The sequence below is a fragment of the Juglans regia genome, chromosome 1 (genome assembly GCF_001411555.2).
Source record: "Juglans regia cultivar Chandler chromosome 1, Walnut 2.0, whole genome shotgun sequence".
NCBI classification, from domain to species: Eukaryota; Viridiplantae; Streptophyta; class Magnoliopsida; order Fagales; family Juglandaceae; genus Juglans; species Juglans regia.
The window spans coordinates 3,694,963-3,711,900 of record NC_049901.1 but is presented as its reverse complement, the minus strand read 5'-3'; the positions used below and the strand labels follow the sequence as shown (position 1 = coordinate 3,711,900).

Sequence of the window (16,938 nt, the reverse complement as noted above, 5' to 3'; positions counted from 1 at the left end):
GCTTAGAACTAATGCTAGATGACAACAAAAATGCCACCCATGAAAGACTAACCATGAGGCTTATCTCCTCTTGTGACGTAATCCTAATCCATTCTACATCTGCAACTTGGACCTGTAAAGTAACCATACGTCCATGAGAAGCCACACAAGTGGGTCAGGAATTTGAACATGTTCTAACCAGCATAAACAATAAGAGAAAAGGCGAAGGAAAAAAAAAAAAAAAAAGCTCACAGTTCTAGAATTAGAGAAACACCAAGCTAATATTTTGGACAAGATTATATGTTACAGAGACAGCGCAAGGTCAAGATTCTAGCTGTACCCAAAAGTGAGAGATACTGCAAAACTAAATACCCACTTTCCACGGCAACTGAAAATTTCTTTTTTGCCTCACAATCATGTCAAAATCAAATTTTTTAAACAAACAAGCAAGAAAGATAACATTCATATGCAACTAGAAAGGGACTCATTTGGATTGATTCTACATCTGAATTGCATCTATATGGACCTATCATTGGATTTATTTCAAAGAATGTATGATTTAGATGGCAAGGTCATGCATTACTAAGCATCCACATTAAATAACCTTATAACTATTCAGGATCATGTAATGCTTGACAAGTAGAAAGAAAGTGTGTAGCGCTAACATCAACACAACATCCAGATACTGCCATTAAAACCCAAACTTGAATGATAAACCATAAAAGTATAAGGGAAAAATACAAAACTCCTCAAATGGTTTGCCTGTAAAGCATGGAGCCCCCAAATGGCCTCTCTCTCTCTTTCTCTCTCTCTCTCTCTCTCACTCAATGAAACAGTGCAGCCTCAAATCTTCCCTTTTCCTCTTCTGTCTCCTGTGACATTCAATCATAATCGTCAGCTTGCATGTTGAAACCATACTCCATTCGGACCGATAAGTTGATCAAAGAACTGACTTTGTTTCCCAGTTATGACCCCAAACATCATCTATCCACACCCGTGCAATGACAACCACTGAAAATAAAGGCCTTCTGGGTCATGGTCATAGGCATGGCGGTGCTTATTCTGCTCCAATTCACAGTCCATGACCACAGAGGAACAAATACTTAGAAGTAAAACAAATGCATTTCAACATTGGTTTGGTAATTTTGTAAATTTGTTTTGTGTAACTATAGAGGATTGGTCTAGGTACATATGCATATGAAAATGCATTTTATTTTTAGTTCATTCTTCGTCAGCAATATTCATAGACAATTTTAGGAGCCTCATTGAATGATTGTTATGATATCTGTTTTCTGTCTTGTATTTTTTTTTTTACCGTTTAAAAATTTGGGTCTGTACATCAAATTGAGCTTTTGTTTCTGTTCTCGCTAACTTTTTTGGATGACGAGGCACCCCGGAGACTCTGCAGACACAACATGTCTTTACCCAGTTAAACCATGGACCTGTGTAATGCGCCTAAATATCATCCTGCAATCATTCTCTAACTCTGCCAACTAAGATGAGAGCTCCAAATTCATTTCTTATTTCATTGGTTGCTGGGTGGTGAATTCAATCATTTATTTCTGTGCTGATATAGTGAAAATTTTAGAGAGAACAAATTCATAGTATTGTAAGATTTGGAAGCCAGAACATTTGCTGTGGTTGTGTGATCTTTGTGATATGGTTTAGGGCAGCTTGGAATGGCAGTCTCAGCAGTAGCTGCAGGATGATTGCGGGATGATATTTATGGATATTCTTGAAGATTGCCAATGATGGGTTTTGGAATTTTTCTGTGAATGATGGGCTTGTGTGGTTTTGAAAACTGTGGCAGTGATGGTATAGGATGCTAGTGGGGGACAGCCATAGCACTTTTTGGCAGTGGGGTATCACTTCCTTGCTTGAACAATGGTGGTCCTGAGTTTGCAGCAAGGGCAGATGATGATGGGTTCAGATATGCACGTGTGATACCCCATTCTGACAAGTGATAAGGGTAGGTGGTGTATGGAATCCTACATAGCTTGGAAAGTTCTTGCTCTTTATAATGTTTCAATGGGGCTCCAATTGTATCATTGACCACTCCTTTTGGAGAATAGGTCATGTGGCTTGGGCCTTCCATTGGGACATTACAACACGTGTAATGGGGTGTGCAACAGTGGGGGTGTTTGCGTCGATTGGTATTGCATTGTGGTGTTTGTGCTTTGGGCAATTTGAACCATAAGAGGTTGTTGGGTGCATGTGTGGCCGCGTGTGCTTCTTCTGTCAGTTTTCGTTATAAGTAAAAGTAAAGCTTTATTGATAGAAAAAGGCATGGCCCAAGTACACAGGAAGCATACACAGAATACACCTGATAACCACTAAGCATTAGTGATGGATTCTTCTGTGACAGTTGACATAAAACCTACACAATGCATTTTAATTTGCACCATTCTTTTTTTTTCTTTTTTTCCTCTTTTTTTTTTTTTTTTTGGGGGGGGGGGGGGGAAGGTATGTGTCACACCTCAAAATTCAAGGGAGCAACACGATTTACAAGGCAGTCATCGAGGGGATTCTTAGTACTTTGCCCAAGAGATATATTGCAAAGGACTCATAAGGGCATGGTGCTTCACGAAACCTTAAATAAAATAGTATATCGGTATTTATCATAGAGATATAGCTTTCTTGGATTGTTTGTTCACAAGAACAAATGATCCAAAAATTGTTTCCAGTAAATTAATTTGTTTGAGGCTCATTCATCTCTATTCAATACTGAGGAAAATATATTTTCCAACAGCATTTCTACCCAAACCAGCTCTCCAAAAAGATTTCCCCATGAAATAAATGATTTCAAAAGGAAAAACACTCGGTTTAAATACTGTAAACTCACAATAAGAAAATATTTCATCAATACTGGAAATAGAATTGAAAAGTTGGTACAGGTGGAAGAGGCAAGAATTAAAAAGATAAGAACCGTCAGAACATTTTCCCTCAGCAAACACATTACCTAAAAGAACAGAAGGGATGAAAAGTATTACCACAGCAGAGGCTGCAATTGGAGGAACCAGCCCAATATCATGAACTGTCACAAGTGCAGTACCCAAACCTCTAGGAGACAACATCAGTTGTAAGCACTGTAAGCTTGGTGGGGGTGGAACAACTTCTACTACTTGAGTATCATTCACAACAGTTTCCAAGAAACAGCTTCCACCAATAATAGACAGATTTAACTGAAATAAGATAGTAATTGCATTGTGTAACAGTTATAGCACTTGTAATACAAGAAGTATATGTTCCCTTACAAAAGAAAATATACAATGATTATATATTCTGAAAACGAAGTGTCAGATGAGTTTTCCCCAATACGAATCAAGACTAGCGGAGTTTTAAATTTTTCTGAGCATCACAATGCTCATAGAGTAGACAAACATTTTTTTTTTTTTTGGATATTTTATAAGAAATTTTATTACCAAGAATAGGCACAGCCAAAGTATACAAAGAAAATACCTACTACACTCTAGAAAGCAGGAAAACTAGAACAGAAATAGACTCAGTACATTATCATCATTCCTTACAAAGATCTTAGCCCACAAACTCAAAGTAGAAAAGAAAAAATTTCGAAGATCTTCAAAAGAACATGCTTCAAACAGGTTAATTTTTTCTCTCTCCTCTTTTCTTTTTCTTGCTAGGTAAAGAACTCATTCGTCAAGACTTGAGGCTAGGCCAAGTATAAATAGGTTAAGGACAATGAAATTTGAAAGGAGACCAAAAATGCCAGAGTACTAGGATTAGAGTCGACCTTAGCATCAGGATTAAAATATAGCAAGCTGAACCCTGGGCTGACAATAATGGTAGAGACAAGCTGCATATTTGAGCAAATCTGAAGGTTAGACCCAAAATTTCAAGGAAGAATTAGCAATTAGAATAGCATGCCTATTAAAACACAATTAAATGCGCCTTTTGTACATTTAATTATATTATTACTTTTAAAAAAGAAGAATTAAGAACAAGCACAACAAAGTCAACAAATCTAATAAATTAGTGCAAGGAAAAAAACTACAAAGTCTTTCTTCCAAAAAATAAAATAAAATAATTTGACAAAACTTCACACCTGTAGTCGTATTGCATCTGTAAGAAAATTCTCTGAGCTTTCTAGCAGTTGGCCAGAATAATGATCAGTCACGGTATCATGGAAACCAATAACAATAGCACGAACTATGCACTGAGAAGAAGCATTCAACATCTCAGACCAGAATCAATATCACAATTTTGATGATCAAGACATGGATTGTATTTAGCAAACTTGAAGCAGGACCAGGAACCATAAATAAACCCAAGCCTCAAAACAAGAAGTCTTATCCTCAAAATTCCAAGGGCAGTCTAGGCATAGTAGCTGACCATTGAGATCAGATAGAAGTTGCAGATTAACATGCAAATATCTCTTAGCAAAATTAAGCAACCATATAATTAGCAACTGAAAAGGCAATCAAAGGCTAGGAAGTATTCCTAACTCTAGGACTTGCATGACTTATATACAAAGAATGTCAGAAAGCTCTCAGAACAGCACTACTGTGCCTCGTTATCCCATAAAGGAAAACTTTTACATCAGATCAGATCAGATCAGATAAGCACGTGATTGCACCGAGTATATTATGTAAGGGTGAGAGGAGGGGTAACAGTAACATACCTTGGCTTCCTTACAAAAACAAACCTATGAGGCCAAATCTTTCTACCATGCACACATCCCTCAAACTGGAGGTTTATTTTCTTGGCAGATCTTATGGAGTAATGAGGCTTCTTCAAGGGTAGCATTTATTTTATTGGACAGCAGCCCTTGGGAAGACTCATATAGTGGATAACTTGAGAAAAATACGGACCATCATAATGGAGTGATGTTGTATATGCAAGCAGAGTGGACAACACATTGATCATCATCTTCTTCACAGTGAGGTGGTTAGGGAGTTATGGGTATCGATCTTCTATCTCTTTGGGTTTGGGCAGTTCATGACTTAATGAGAGGTGGAGATGCTGGCATGTTGAAAAAACCCTTTGGGTAGGCACATTAGCATCAATGTCTGTAGGATGGCTCCTTTGTGCTTAACATGGAGTATGTGGCATGGGCATAATGCTAGAACCTTTGAGGACAGTGAGAGGACAGTGCCAGAGTTGAAAGCCATTATGCTCAAATTTCTTCCTAGTGCAATGGCTGCCCACAACTGTCGGCAAGTTCATATTGAAAATCTTTCATTCAAAGGAGAGACAGAGTATTCCATATGATAAGTGTTATAATGCTAAGCTCACTAGAAAATCTGTTGGGTTGTGCGTCATTGAAAAGGCTTGAAAAGTTGAAATCATAATGCAAATGCTTTATCACATAGAACATAGAAAACCAGATATAATCATCTCTAGAGTTCGATCTCATAACTTCAAATCTAAACAAGCAACCACAAGGCAGAATTAGAGAGATGAAAAGAAGATCAAGTAATGATGTACTGGTAGTACCAGTCCTGGCTCATTCTGCAAGACCAAAAACCTCTCCCAACTGCATTTAGACCTATCTGAATCAAAATCATCATCCCAGTAGGCTAGCCCATCACAACCGTTTAGTTCCCACCTCAAACAAAGAGAAGATGAATTTGCAAAGGCTTCTCCAGAGTTACTAATGCCAACTGCAGCTATGCGAATAGTGCGTCCATTTGCCACAGTAATAGGGGCAACTCGAATTCTCCCTGAATTGCGATCAGCTTGAATTGCAGCCCGTAAGGCATTGATTTTGTTGACTTGACGGTGGCAACACAAAAACATGAAAAGTTAATATTATGAAAAAATAAGGTAAATTGTCACTGCATACAACTTTATTGTAAGGAGATAATGTACCAGGTTCATCAGCTATTAGTACAATTGAGGAAGGATGGCTGCACGAAACTAACAACAAAACTTCCGCTATTGCTGGCAGAGGATGGTCATCCCCAACCAAATTACCACGTTTGAAAACAAGTTTCTGAGTCATTTTAAACCAAAAAGGAAAATACGTCATGACTTTGAGATTTGAATATGAAAAAGAAAGGTCTTGAATATGAACAAGTAAAAAATACAGAAACTTTTTTTTTTTATAAGTAAAAAATACAGAAACTTACAAAGTTTCCCAGTGTTTTGCATAAAACTCTGTATACACTCCTACCGTTGCCAGAAACCTGCTGCACAAAAACTCCATTTTTAATGCGACCATGCCCTTCATCCAGAATTTCCACAGTCTCAATGAAGCCAACACCTTCATCCCAATGTTCAGGTCCACCAAGAAGCATTACATCTAAATTTGTTGCAGGAACAAGGTATAACTTATCCAAATGTTCCAATAGATTTTCAGATTCTGCTTGAGCCATATCAAACCAATAACCACCAAATTTGCTTCCGTCACATGCCTGACAAACGATAAGTGGTAGGTATGCCGCAATACGTAAAGATGCTTTTAATGCAATAGGTTCACGTAAAGAGTTATCAACATGATTATAATCTTTTGACAGAGTCGCATGCAACATAGATCGACCAGGACCAGAAGCATATACGTAGGTCCAAGAGCATGGAGGACCATTTAATGATGGATGGGTCCTGATATTTTCTAGCATGCCCAAGACAGGTCTCTCCCCCGTTGCATTGACAATAATGAAAGACTCACTTCTAGATTTCCACTTAATGAAGGAGCTAAAAGCATCACATCTATAAAAATAGGCACCTGCACTTCACAAATCAAATCAACCTTAACAAAGAGTTAGCCAGCAACAAGAAAAGGCAAGTTTAGACAGTTCCAGTATATGGCATCACCATTTGATGCTTTCATTGTTACAGCAGCTGGCAGATGTGATCCCACAACAGTCTCCACAGGAAAGCTATGAAGCATAACCATTGATAAGGGCAGGGAAACTTCAATAACCACCTATCAAAAAATTCTTAAGATTATAAATACAAGAAAATGTTGACAAAAGGGGGACGGAGTGAAAGAGAGAAGATCTGCATAGAGATCACATACACCTAGAGAAACTAAAATATTAAAACTCAGTGCATCAAAAGAAAAAGGTGTAAAGGAATTCTAGTTTGTTGAGCATTATTGGACACAGCAAGCAGATGTAAATGAACTCTTATACCGTTCCTCGTAAGAAGGAGAGCATTAGTTACAGGCAGAGGGATCACACAAACATTTTCAAGTATTTATTTTTATTCTTTGATGGGTGATGTGTCATCTACATAATGGCTATGACAGGGCGAAAGAAGAGATGCTTTTTAAAACCATGGTTACATCATACATGCTTTTTAAATCTTTTTTTTAATAAGTAAGAGTAAATTTTATTGATACGAATGAAATAGGCATAATCTGTGTACACAAAAGAACACCTAAATGTTTTTTAATGCTCATGTCAATCGATCTTAGAATACATGCTTTTTAAATCTACTTTCAACTTTGATAAATAAGATTTGTAGCTACAGTATATGATCAGTATTCATTCTGTACTCAACATTTTGATACTCAAGTTCCTGTTATAAACTCCATGGTGGAAGTAATTATTGGATGTAATAAAAGCTCAAGATATCTAGGAGCTTTATAGCAGCATTACCTCATCATAATTCAATGCATCAAAAACTGATAGCACTTTAACAGTAGCTTTACCAGGCTTCTTGGCCTGGACAACCCCTGAAGCAGATATCAATACGGTAGCTGTGTCTGAAGAAAACCATCTGTAGTCACTAGATGCTTTTACACAACCTGAACAATTTAATAGAAATCAGAGCCAATCAACATTGTTTCAGCAAGTTAAGATTTTATAAAAACTCAGCAGGTACCTATCAATAACAAAAAAAAAAAATCTCAGCAGGTATAAAGCTACCCACCTCCTGTTGCCCTTAGTTCCACCTCCTGATAAACAGCAGGCGCCCACGGAAGGAGAATGCTTTGTGTAATACCACTTATTTTTTCCAAACTAAACTTCACTTGGTCACAAACCATGATTTCTTGCACAACTTTGAGAATCTAAAAGGGAATGCAACCAGAAAAGATGTGCAAAAATGTTACTCTTAGATTATTTCCTTAACAAGAACCAGGTACTCATCCACAATTCAAAAGGGTTAAGAAGGAACAGAAGACCAAAATTCAACATACAACAGTCATGAGAAATGAATAAAATTAAAAATAAGAGTACCTAAGAAAACAAAAAGAAATTCGTAACAAATGCACAAAATTATGGAATAAGTCCCATGTACTGGGGCTATGCCTATCATTCTTATCAATAAAATATTCAATTATGTATTAAAAGAAGGCACAAAGTTTTTTTTTATGAGTAAAAAGAAGGCACAAAATTATGAGCTAATACAAGGTAGTACCTCCTTTGTTTCTTGATGCCCACTAAAATATGTCAAAGAAGCCATCAATTTTCCCAGTCCCTGAGAAGTTGCTTCCAGGATTCTAGAACTTTGCCAGCCATGTTTGACTGCAATCTCATCTTTCACAATAAAAGTGCTCCAGTAATCAGACTGGTTATCGTACAACTTAACATCATCACTCTGCAATACATGGAAGCAATTTCTGAGGGGAAGAGAGAAAAGAAGATAATGAAAAAGCAATTGGTATGGTAGGGAAAAGTGAATGAAAAGAACCAAAAAATGCCAACAGATAAGCTGCAAATTATCAACACAAAGAATAATAGCAAAACAAAAAATGTAAAATAAGTAAATTGAACAAGAATGCAGACAGTGCCACTATACATAGCCTATCAAAGATATGCAATTTTTCTGGCAGATTAAACCTTCTCTAGAGGCAGCTCCCCCACGAAACTATATAGAGACGGAGAGGGGGCGGGAATTCACCCAAAAAAACAGATTAAAAGTAGAAGTATCTATAGCTCCATTAAATTACTAAGAGTGTGTCCTTAAACCTTTTGCCACACACCGCATAGTTTGAAATTGAGATTTAAGACATAAAAATCTTTATAACTATTCTGTTTGTTGAGGATCCACAAAAAATGTAAATCTAAGTTTGTAAATCTAATTGTAGTTGATATTATAAGATGCATAAGCTACCTCCGTAAGGTAGATTTCTCGTGCACCAGGTCCTCGGGAGAAAACCTTCAGTTGTATGAGATATTGACGGCCAGAAACAACATACCAACGTGCCACAGCTGCAATTGCTTCTGCTGTTTCTGCTCCTTCTAGAGCATCAGCAGAACTAGAAACTGGTGCTATGTACATACGTAAAGTATCTGGTAAGACAACATTAAGTGATGAAACTTGCATGTGGCCAGCAACCCTTGTATCTTCAACCACGACAGTTGTTAACCCTAAATCCAGTGCTTTCGTTAATCCCATGATAGGGTCCACTTGAGCAACTGAAGAATTTGAAACATACCATCGATAATGTGGAGATGGTAAAGTGACCACTGAAATAGCAGGAAAAAAGTGGTGAGGCCATTGAAATATGCCGATAATGAATCGTTATATATCCAGTCAATATGGTTCTACATAAGTGGCATATCAGCACGATGTTAAAGAATAAAGGCAAAACAACTGATAACATAAAGCTAGGTATCATAATGGCAAACATGATACAGTTTGCATGGTATGCTTAGCCCAGCAGAAAATAATTACTAATAGACAAGTAGCCAAAAACAGCCCTTAAGAAAACCAAAATCCAATGTCAATCACTGAAAAAGGCCACTCTACATGCATGACACCAAAACTATTGGATATATGACACCAAGACTTTTAGCAAAACTAAATTAAAAAAATGCAAAGCCCACGCTAGATTACTTCTACAATGGCAATCCCACACACATGTAATTCCAAGAAGAGTTTTGATTTTTCATATTAAGATGATCAGCATAAAAGGTAAATAATATTTTTCAAGTGGAGAGCGGGAGAGAGAGAGCGAACTCAAGATATCTGTTATAATGCTGTGACTAGCTTTTACAGTATAATAGGTAGTTATTTCAGCTATGTACACACCATGTATTTTTTTTCATTTATAAGTAGACATCTTGGGCATTAGAACATTTGTAAGCAAAATAAATAGCCATTTTTAGCAAGAACTACTCAGAGATCAAAATATCCTCGCATCAAGTTTCAAAGACTTGTTCATCTGGTGTACCCCTCTGCTAGTCTACTTTACGATATTAAGAGAGGGGAAAGCTTCTATCAAAAGCTAAAAATAGGAACAGATCAAGAACATTTGGCATCATGGAATTTTTGCAACAACTTTAAGGTTTTTCCATAATTCTGGACTGGTGCATACAATAGAAAAACTTGTGGAATTTCAAAAAATAAATTGCTATTGCACACCTATATTGCTACTCAGAATCTACAATAAATAGAATAAAAACTGAAACTACCAAGCGAAAGAACAAGGGTACATCTAATATGTCTCATAATTTTGGTAGGCACAGTCGTCAAAACTGGCGGTAGACTCAACTAGACATAGATGTAATACTTTATGGTATTATTAAAAGTGTTCGGAAAAGGAACCTTGGGGAACATTCCCACGGATTATTTTAAGCCTATAATGAACAACAGCACCAATGAGGACAAAAACGGGTGAAGCGGGATCAAGCGACATGGCTTCAGCTACAGTTAGAGTAATCCTATCAGCCATGTGCTCTAATCCTGGCTCAAGCAAATGAACAGAAACAATCTCCTGGCCGATTTCAATTCCTTTTACAAGATATGTATCTGAAAATACACCCTGCATCACAAACCAGAGAAAACAGTTATTAAGAAGCACAAGATAACACAGACAATGCTCATTCACATTCACTAGCAGCACACATACACTATCTTCAAGTTTTATTTGGATATTTAAATCACCGCACAATCCACCACAATCACTTAGGGGAGAATCCTTCAGCGGAACATGGACAAGGTGATGAGGCAATCCATCCATTTCAGGCATAAGGTGCCACGTGAATTGTAAGCCCACTAATGATGAGAACACATTTTCTGCAACAGAGGATGACCACTGAATTAGATTTTTACAGCCAGGGTAAATTATATTCAAGAAAAGCAGCTAGAATGATTAAAAACAGAGGTTTCATTAAAAGATATATCCAACACCAACAGTATTAAAATATGATAAATTTGTTTCAAAAGTACCTTCACTATCAAAGGCGCGGATACGGAGGGTAGCAAGCCCATCTAAATCAAGTTTGATAGAATTATGAAATATCTGGATTCTGGAGAAAATATCAATAAATACTTTACAACGAGTTACAATCCCAGTGTGCACATCAGCAGCATATATTGCTGTCTCCTTTCGACCACTATAAGGGGCAATCGATATCAGCCGTGCACTCGTCGAGCATTGACTACTTGAATTATATTCGGGTAGCACGGATAGAATATCATGATGATCCCATGACCTGTATGTGTATTTTCAAAATTGAAAAATACGAAACATGCAGAAAAAAAATAAATTATTCAGCATTGTGATTATCAAATAAAATGCAGAGTAATGTAGAACAAAGGTACAACGAAAATGCAGCTCTAAGCCTTTTATATATATATATATATATATATATATATACACATATATATAAGTAAAAAAATGCAGTTCTCAGCTACAGGTCTATAGCGTTACCAGTTGGGCCCATTTAAAGCATTTTTCTAATGCTATAGATTAAATATGGATCCAACTTATCCAAACGCTTGGATTCAACTAAGTTCAGTAGAAATTCCTCTTTTTTTAGGTAGTAGGATTCGAGAGTCAAAAATATTCTCGTTTCCAACATTTTCTCGGCAGCCAAACAGAGGTCCAAGGTCCATCCATACGATCCAAAATGAACAAAAATAAGCTCAAAGCATCAAGATACAGAAATAAATACATTGTATATGTATATGCGGAGTGTGCGCTTACCATTTGAAGCAACCATCACTTCCTTGAAGCCTGTACTCCACGGGATGAGTCATTTTGGGGGGTAACAGTATATTAACATCGGCTATGTGCGGACCGGAGGCTGAGTACGACGTCGTAGGGCCCAAGACCAGAAGAAGAAGAAGAAGAAGAGTGAGCACTACCACGAAGTACAACATCTTCGAGCACATAGAGTCTATCGCAACATGGCAAAGCACCTGTGGCAGGTGAAGTCAGCCAGACTCTGAAGCTGAGTGAGTTATCTGAGCTTTTTATTTTCCTGAGCACTACTTGAGCTTCAAATTTGAACTGAGAAAAATGGATCCCTACAATCAGGGTTTTGGGTTTTGGAGGAGATAATACTGAATCGGGAAGCAGGAAACGTGGCGAAGTGTGATTGGTGGAAAGTGTTTCAAGAGTAGTTTCTCCGCCAACATCTGGCGGAGATCTAGGGCCCGGTTTCGGCTTTGTGATTCTGATATTCTGGACAGTGGGTCCCGGCGTCTCGATAGTTAGCAATGCATTTATGGACGGCCTGTAGTTTTAAATTGTTCAAAGTAATAGTTATGAGCGACACGTAGTTCACTTTTGTAATCAAATACTTGCAACATTTAAAAAAGACAAATGCAACATATAATCCTGAATTTTGCAAATATTATACAGTTATTTTTAAAAAAAATAAGATTTATTATTAAAAAATATATATAAATCTCGTATTTATTTTTTTTTTTAATAATTATATGATATTTGTGTACTCACAACTGTAATTATCATTCTCTTTAAAAAATATTTTACAATGTTTTTTTTTCATTTTAATGGGTGCCACTTCTCTTACAAATATTTGTTTTTTTCTTAATAAATAAATACTACCCTCCTTCGAGACGAAGGAATCCATTATAATTCCCGTTTGGTCCTACAGCTTGGAGAACCTTGGGATCAAAATATTACAAATAATTAAGTGGGATCAGTTTTTTCATTTTATAATTTTCATTTTTTTAAATTAAAATCTTACAATTTAATGATTGTTTAGATAGTGAATGTGATTAAGAATGTTTGTAGAGAGTAGTAAAAAAATAATAATAAAATATTGAATATCAGTAAAAAAATATGTAAAAAATAATAAATAGTAATAAAAAATATATGAAAAGTAATAATAAAATAAATAATAATAGTATCTGTGTTTGAGAGTACTTGATGTACTCTTTTTAGCCAAAACTATGTGTCGTTTGGATTCGAAAATGAGTTGAAATGGGTTGTGAATAATAATGAGATTTATGAGTTAAAGTTGCTGAATAGTAGTAAATAGTAGTAGGATGAATTAAGATGAATTAAAATGGACTGTGAATACAAACGAGATAGTCACATTAATTAGTTATTGAGGGACTTGATCATGGGTGATGTGACATCTATGAAGGCCATTCTCATGTCGGAGATTTAACAAGATAAGTAATCGAGGAAACATCGAGAATGAGGCTTCCACAACCCGCTCTTAAAGCGATCCCGAGAATGGAGTCGTGAAAGGGGGAGCTAAGGGGGTGCGAGTGAAGATCTCCCAGCCTTTGTTGAATCTCTATTATTGACGGAAAATGATTTACCTACAACACCTTATACAACACATTGTACAAGGGGTATTATACAACACAATGTGTTGTATAAGGGGTATTATTGTAAAATCATCTTATTTTTATAAGATGATTTTACAATAATACCCCTTATACAACACATTGTTGTACAATGTGTTGTATAAGGTGTTGTAGGTGTATCAGTACTCATTATTGACCAGGAAGGCTCTTCAAGCAAGTATTTCAAAACCAATTCCTAAAAATCGATAACTTCATAGATTGTTGCTTAGCTTAAATTTATTACCATCAACAAAAGTAATAAACTGAAAACTTATTTATTTAGAAAAATAATAGTTACAATCGTTAATCTACAAATATTACATAATCACTTTGAAAAAATGAATGAATACGAAACTTATATGAAAAAGAAAATTTTAATTTTTTAATAATTAATATGCAAGTATTGTGTAATTATTTAGAAAAATTAAATAATATAAGACTTATATGAAAAGAAAATAAATTTTTTAATAAATTTTTTTTTTAAATAATTATACGACTGTATATTACATTTACTTAACATATTGATTATCTAAACTGGAGCTCTCACAATAGTCAACAGTTAATAATTAGGAGAAGTTGCTGCATATTGGTACAGTAGTTGAGGACTTGGGGATAACGACCCTTTCTAAAGCTATAATTGTTTTTTGAAAAGCCGACTCAATTGAATAAGTGAAATATTTGTGTGGTGATAAAGCAAAAACCCCCCGAATACAGTCCATTTCCTAATAAGATATAATTTTTAAAAATTTTAAATACATCAAATCAAAATAAATTCAATAACTAATCCAAACTCGAGAGCTGAGGAGAAACCCATTTGATATGATCACTTTCGCTCTCTTGATTTCTATTTTCATTTTCACGAGCAAACATTAAGGACGGATTCATATACAAAACATAGCCGACATGGTCCATGTGCACGTACTACGCTATAATTTAAGATTGGTAATATGTGACACGACTCGTTAATCCAATACAAATACAACACGATAAAAACGGATTAGGATTTAACCTTAACGGATTCCGGTCAAAACGGATTGACCTATTCAAATATGATTGCTTAACGGGTTGATAACGGATCAATTTGTTTTGACTCATTATGACCGGTTATGAAAGTTAAAGTTACAAGTATACCTTTATACCTAAAAATAAAATTGTTGGAATTTTAATTTTAATATTTTTATTATTTTGATTGTAATTTTGAACTTGTAATTAGTTTTATATTTTTTTATAGATATTGTGATTTTAATATTTATATAAAATTATGTTAAATTTAACTAAGTCAAATGGGTTAATTTCGGGTTTATTCAACACATTTACATAAACGGATCAAAACTGGTTGACACGACATGATCCGTTATGTTAATAGGTCATATTAAGATTTGAGATTTCGACACGATAAATGTAACGGATCGGGTTTGTGTTGACCTATATAATATGATATACATGTTTTGACACGACCCGTTAACACAATTTGACACCATATACTACATTGGGCCATTAACCATTCGTGGGAATCGAATCAGCTTTTGCAGCGCTAGTTTTTACACAGATTCGAGTCTCGAGACAACCAAAAAAACAAAAGGGAACAATAATCCTAAACGATATAGTGATTATGGGCTTGCAATTAACAGGAAACATATATAATCTTTCTCCAAGGCCTCACAGGAGAAATCAACCCAAGGCTACGCCTGTGGGACTACTACTTGGCGTGGAAGCCCTCGGCCTCTGGGTTCTTCCTTTTCTTTCACTATCCTATCGTCGTTTATCTGCTCTATATTTTTTTCCATTAGCATGGTTCACACCTGGTGCCTCATCCGCAACTTCCTTTGCCTTGTGAATCTTTTGGGAATCCCTCACTTTTTTGTTCTTTGTGTCCATGACTTGTGAATTTCACACGTTATTGTCTACGTGATATATGGAAGGCGAGCAAATGCTACATGCATTGTTGCTATGTTTTCGCCGCATTCCGAGAGTCTAAAATCTATCCACCTTTCACTTCCATGTCGATCGCCACGTAATGTGCATCTTCTGACTACAATTGTAATTTGAGATACGTGTGCAATTAAACACGTATTGTGTATCTTTTGCACATGCTTGTTTGGAAGGATAATGCTACGTATCCAACTTGTTCATCCCGTTTTCTCTTCCCGTCTAACTTGGCCCCTCCACGTTGCACTGCTTATAATTTTTTGTTTTTTGAACACATCCCCAAGCTTGGTCTCATTCTTCCCAACCCCATCGCCCATCGACTTCACCCCCTCATCCCTATCTCCCTCCCCTCCATCTTAGAATGAATCTTTAAGGTTTTTTTTTTTTTTTTTTAACCTCAGTTTTAAGCCCTCAACTTTGTTCGTCTCCCCTCTCCTCCATCTCCGACCGGCACAAAAGTAAATATATATATATATATATATATTTTACCTCAATTTCTCCTCCCTAAAGAAACAAAAAAAAAAAATTGTAGAGATCACTGTTAAGATATTGTGGATTCCTATCTACGCATTTGAGATCCGACTGCTTTCAGATAAGGACTACTTGAAACTTGGGAGAGGCTCTCAGTTTCCACTAATAAATTTGATCTATAAAGTGCTTTAGCGTTGTTTAGCCTGAATTGGCTCATCCAATCATTGAAATCCAGCTAGCAAAGAGAGAGAACTTGGCCACCCTCTCTACAAACCCAGGATCAACAGAGAATTCTGCCACACTCGAACTCAAAGGCATTGATTTTTCTAAACTGGGTAAGTTTTCTTTTATCAGGTGATCCGTCCTAGGCACGTTTGGCTTAGAGCATTAGTATTGGTTTATGCATATGCATATGCAAAATTATCTCTTTTGCATATCCACTTTACCATTCAAACAAAATTCTCACATTGGCTTATGCATATTTGAGACAAAATAATAATAAAATATTATTATTTTATTATTATTACTTTTTTGCTAAAATCAATTTTTATATATATATTTTGCAATTAACACCCACTAAATACATTTGACATTAATAATACAAATGTAATAATAAAAAATATAAATTTTTAATAATAATATATTAAAAATATAATAAAATGAAAAATATATATAATATATTATAATAATAAAATAAATGTGCAAGTGAATGTTTGTTTTGTTGTTGAAGGAGGGAGAAAATGAAATGATTGTGTGAGAGAGAGTAGGAGGAGAGAGAAATAATTATTTAAATATGATTTGTAGAGTAAATAGTGGTTATCCAAATTTGGATAAGTACTATTCATAGATAGCTAAATATTTAGATATGCATAAGCCAATGTGGAAGATTTTAGGGTCATATTATGCAAATATGACTTTGCATATGCATATGCATAGACCAATGCTAATACTCTTAGGAAGAGAATTCAGAGGTGTACTATAATAATAAGTGTTGGCACTATTATTTTCACCGGAGTTGCCAATGTTTCTTAGCTTTACAATCAATTCCCTTGTCATTTAGAAAGAACTCGTTCTCCATGGATAAACAAATAAATAAAT

General features: G+C 35.7%; 1 protein-coding gene across 6 annotated transcripts in view; it reads right to left on the bottom strand.

The window, feature by feature from the left end:
• LOC108984013 (nuclear pore complex protein GP210) overlaps positions 1-12,189 on the bottom strand; it is a 33,618-nt gene extending 21,429 nt beyond the window's left edge. For 3 of the 6 annotated variants that reach the window (XR_004802362.1, XR_004802363.1, XM_035693703.1), the window contains exons 1-16: positions 11,822-12,189; positions 11,062-11,327; positions 10,742-10,908; positions 10,438-10,654; positions 9,001-9,356; positions 8,305-8,484; positions 7,816-7,954; positions 7,542-7,690; positions 6,754-6,865; positions 6,069-6,664; positions 5,809-5,932; positions 5,434-5,711; positions 4,043-4,153; positions 3,731-3,793; positions 2,970-3,161; positions 53-112 (exon numbers count right to left, since the gene is read on the bottom strand). Coding sequence is in view for 4 of the 6 variants with exons in the window: in XM_035693703.1 (XP_035549596.1) it covers positions 53-112; positions 2,970-3,161; positions 3,731-3,793; positions 4,043-4,153; positions 5,434-5,711; positions 5,809-5,932; positions 6,069-6,664; positions 6,754-6,865; positions 7,542-7,690; positions 7,816-7,954; positions 8,305-8,484; positions 9,001-9,356; positions 10,438-10,654; positions 10,742-10,908; positions 11,062-11,327; positions 11,822-12,009 (3,198 nt within the window). In the remaining 2 variants the exon portion in view is untranslated. The remainder of the gene's footprint in view (positions 1-52; positions 113-2,969; positions 3,162-3,730; positions 3,794-4,042; positions 4,154-5,433; positions 5,712-5,808; positions 5,933-6,068; positions 6,665-6,753; positions 6,866-7,541; positions 7,691-7,815; positions 7,955-8,304; positions 8,485-9,000; positions 9,357-10,437; positions 10,655-10,741; positions 10,909-11,061; positions 11,328-11,821) is intronic. The other 3 variants (XM_018955837.2, XM_018955836.2, XM_018955838.2) reach the window with 3 other exon arrangements.
• Positions 12,190-16,938: the final 4,749 nt, after the last annotated feature.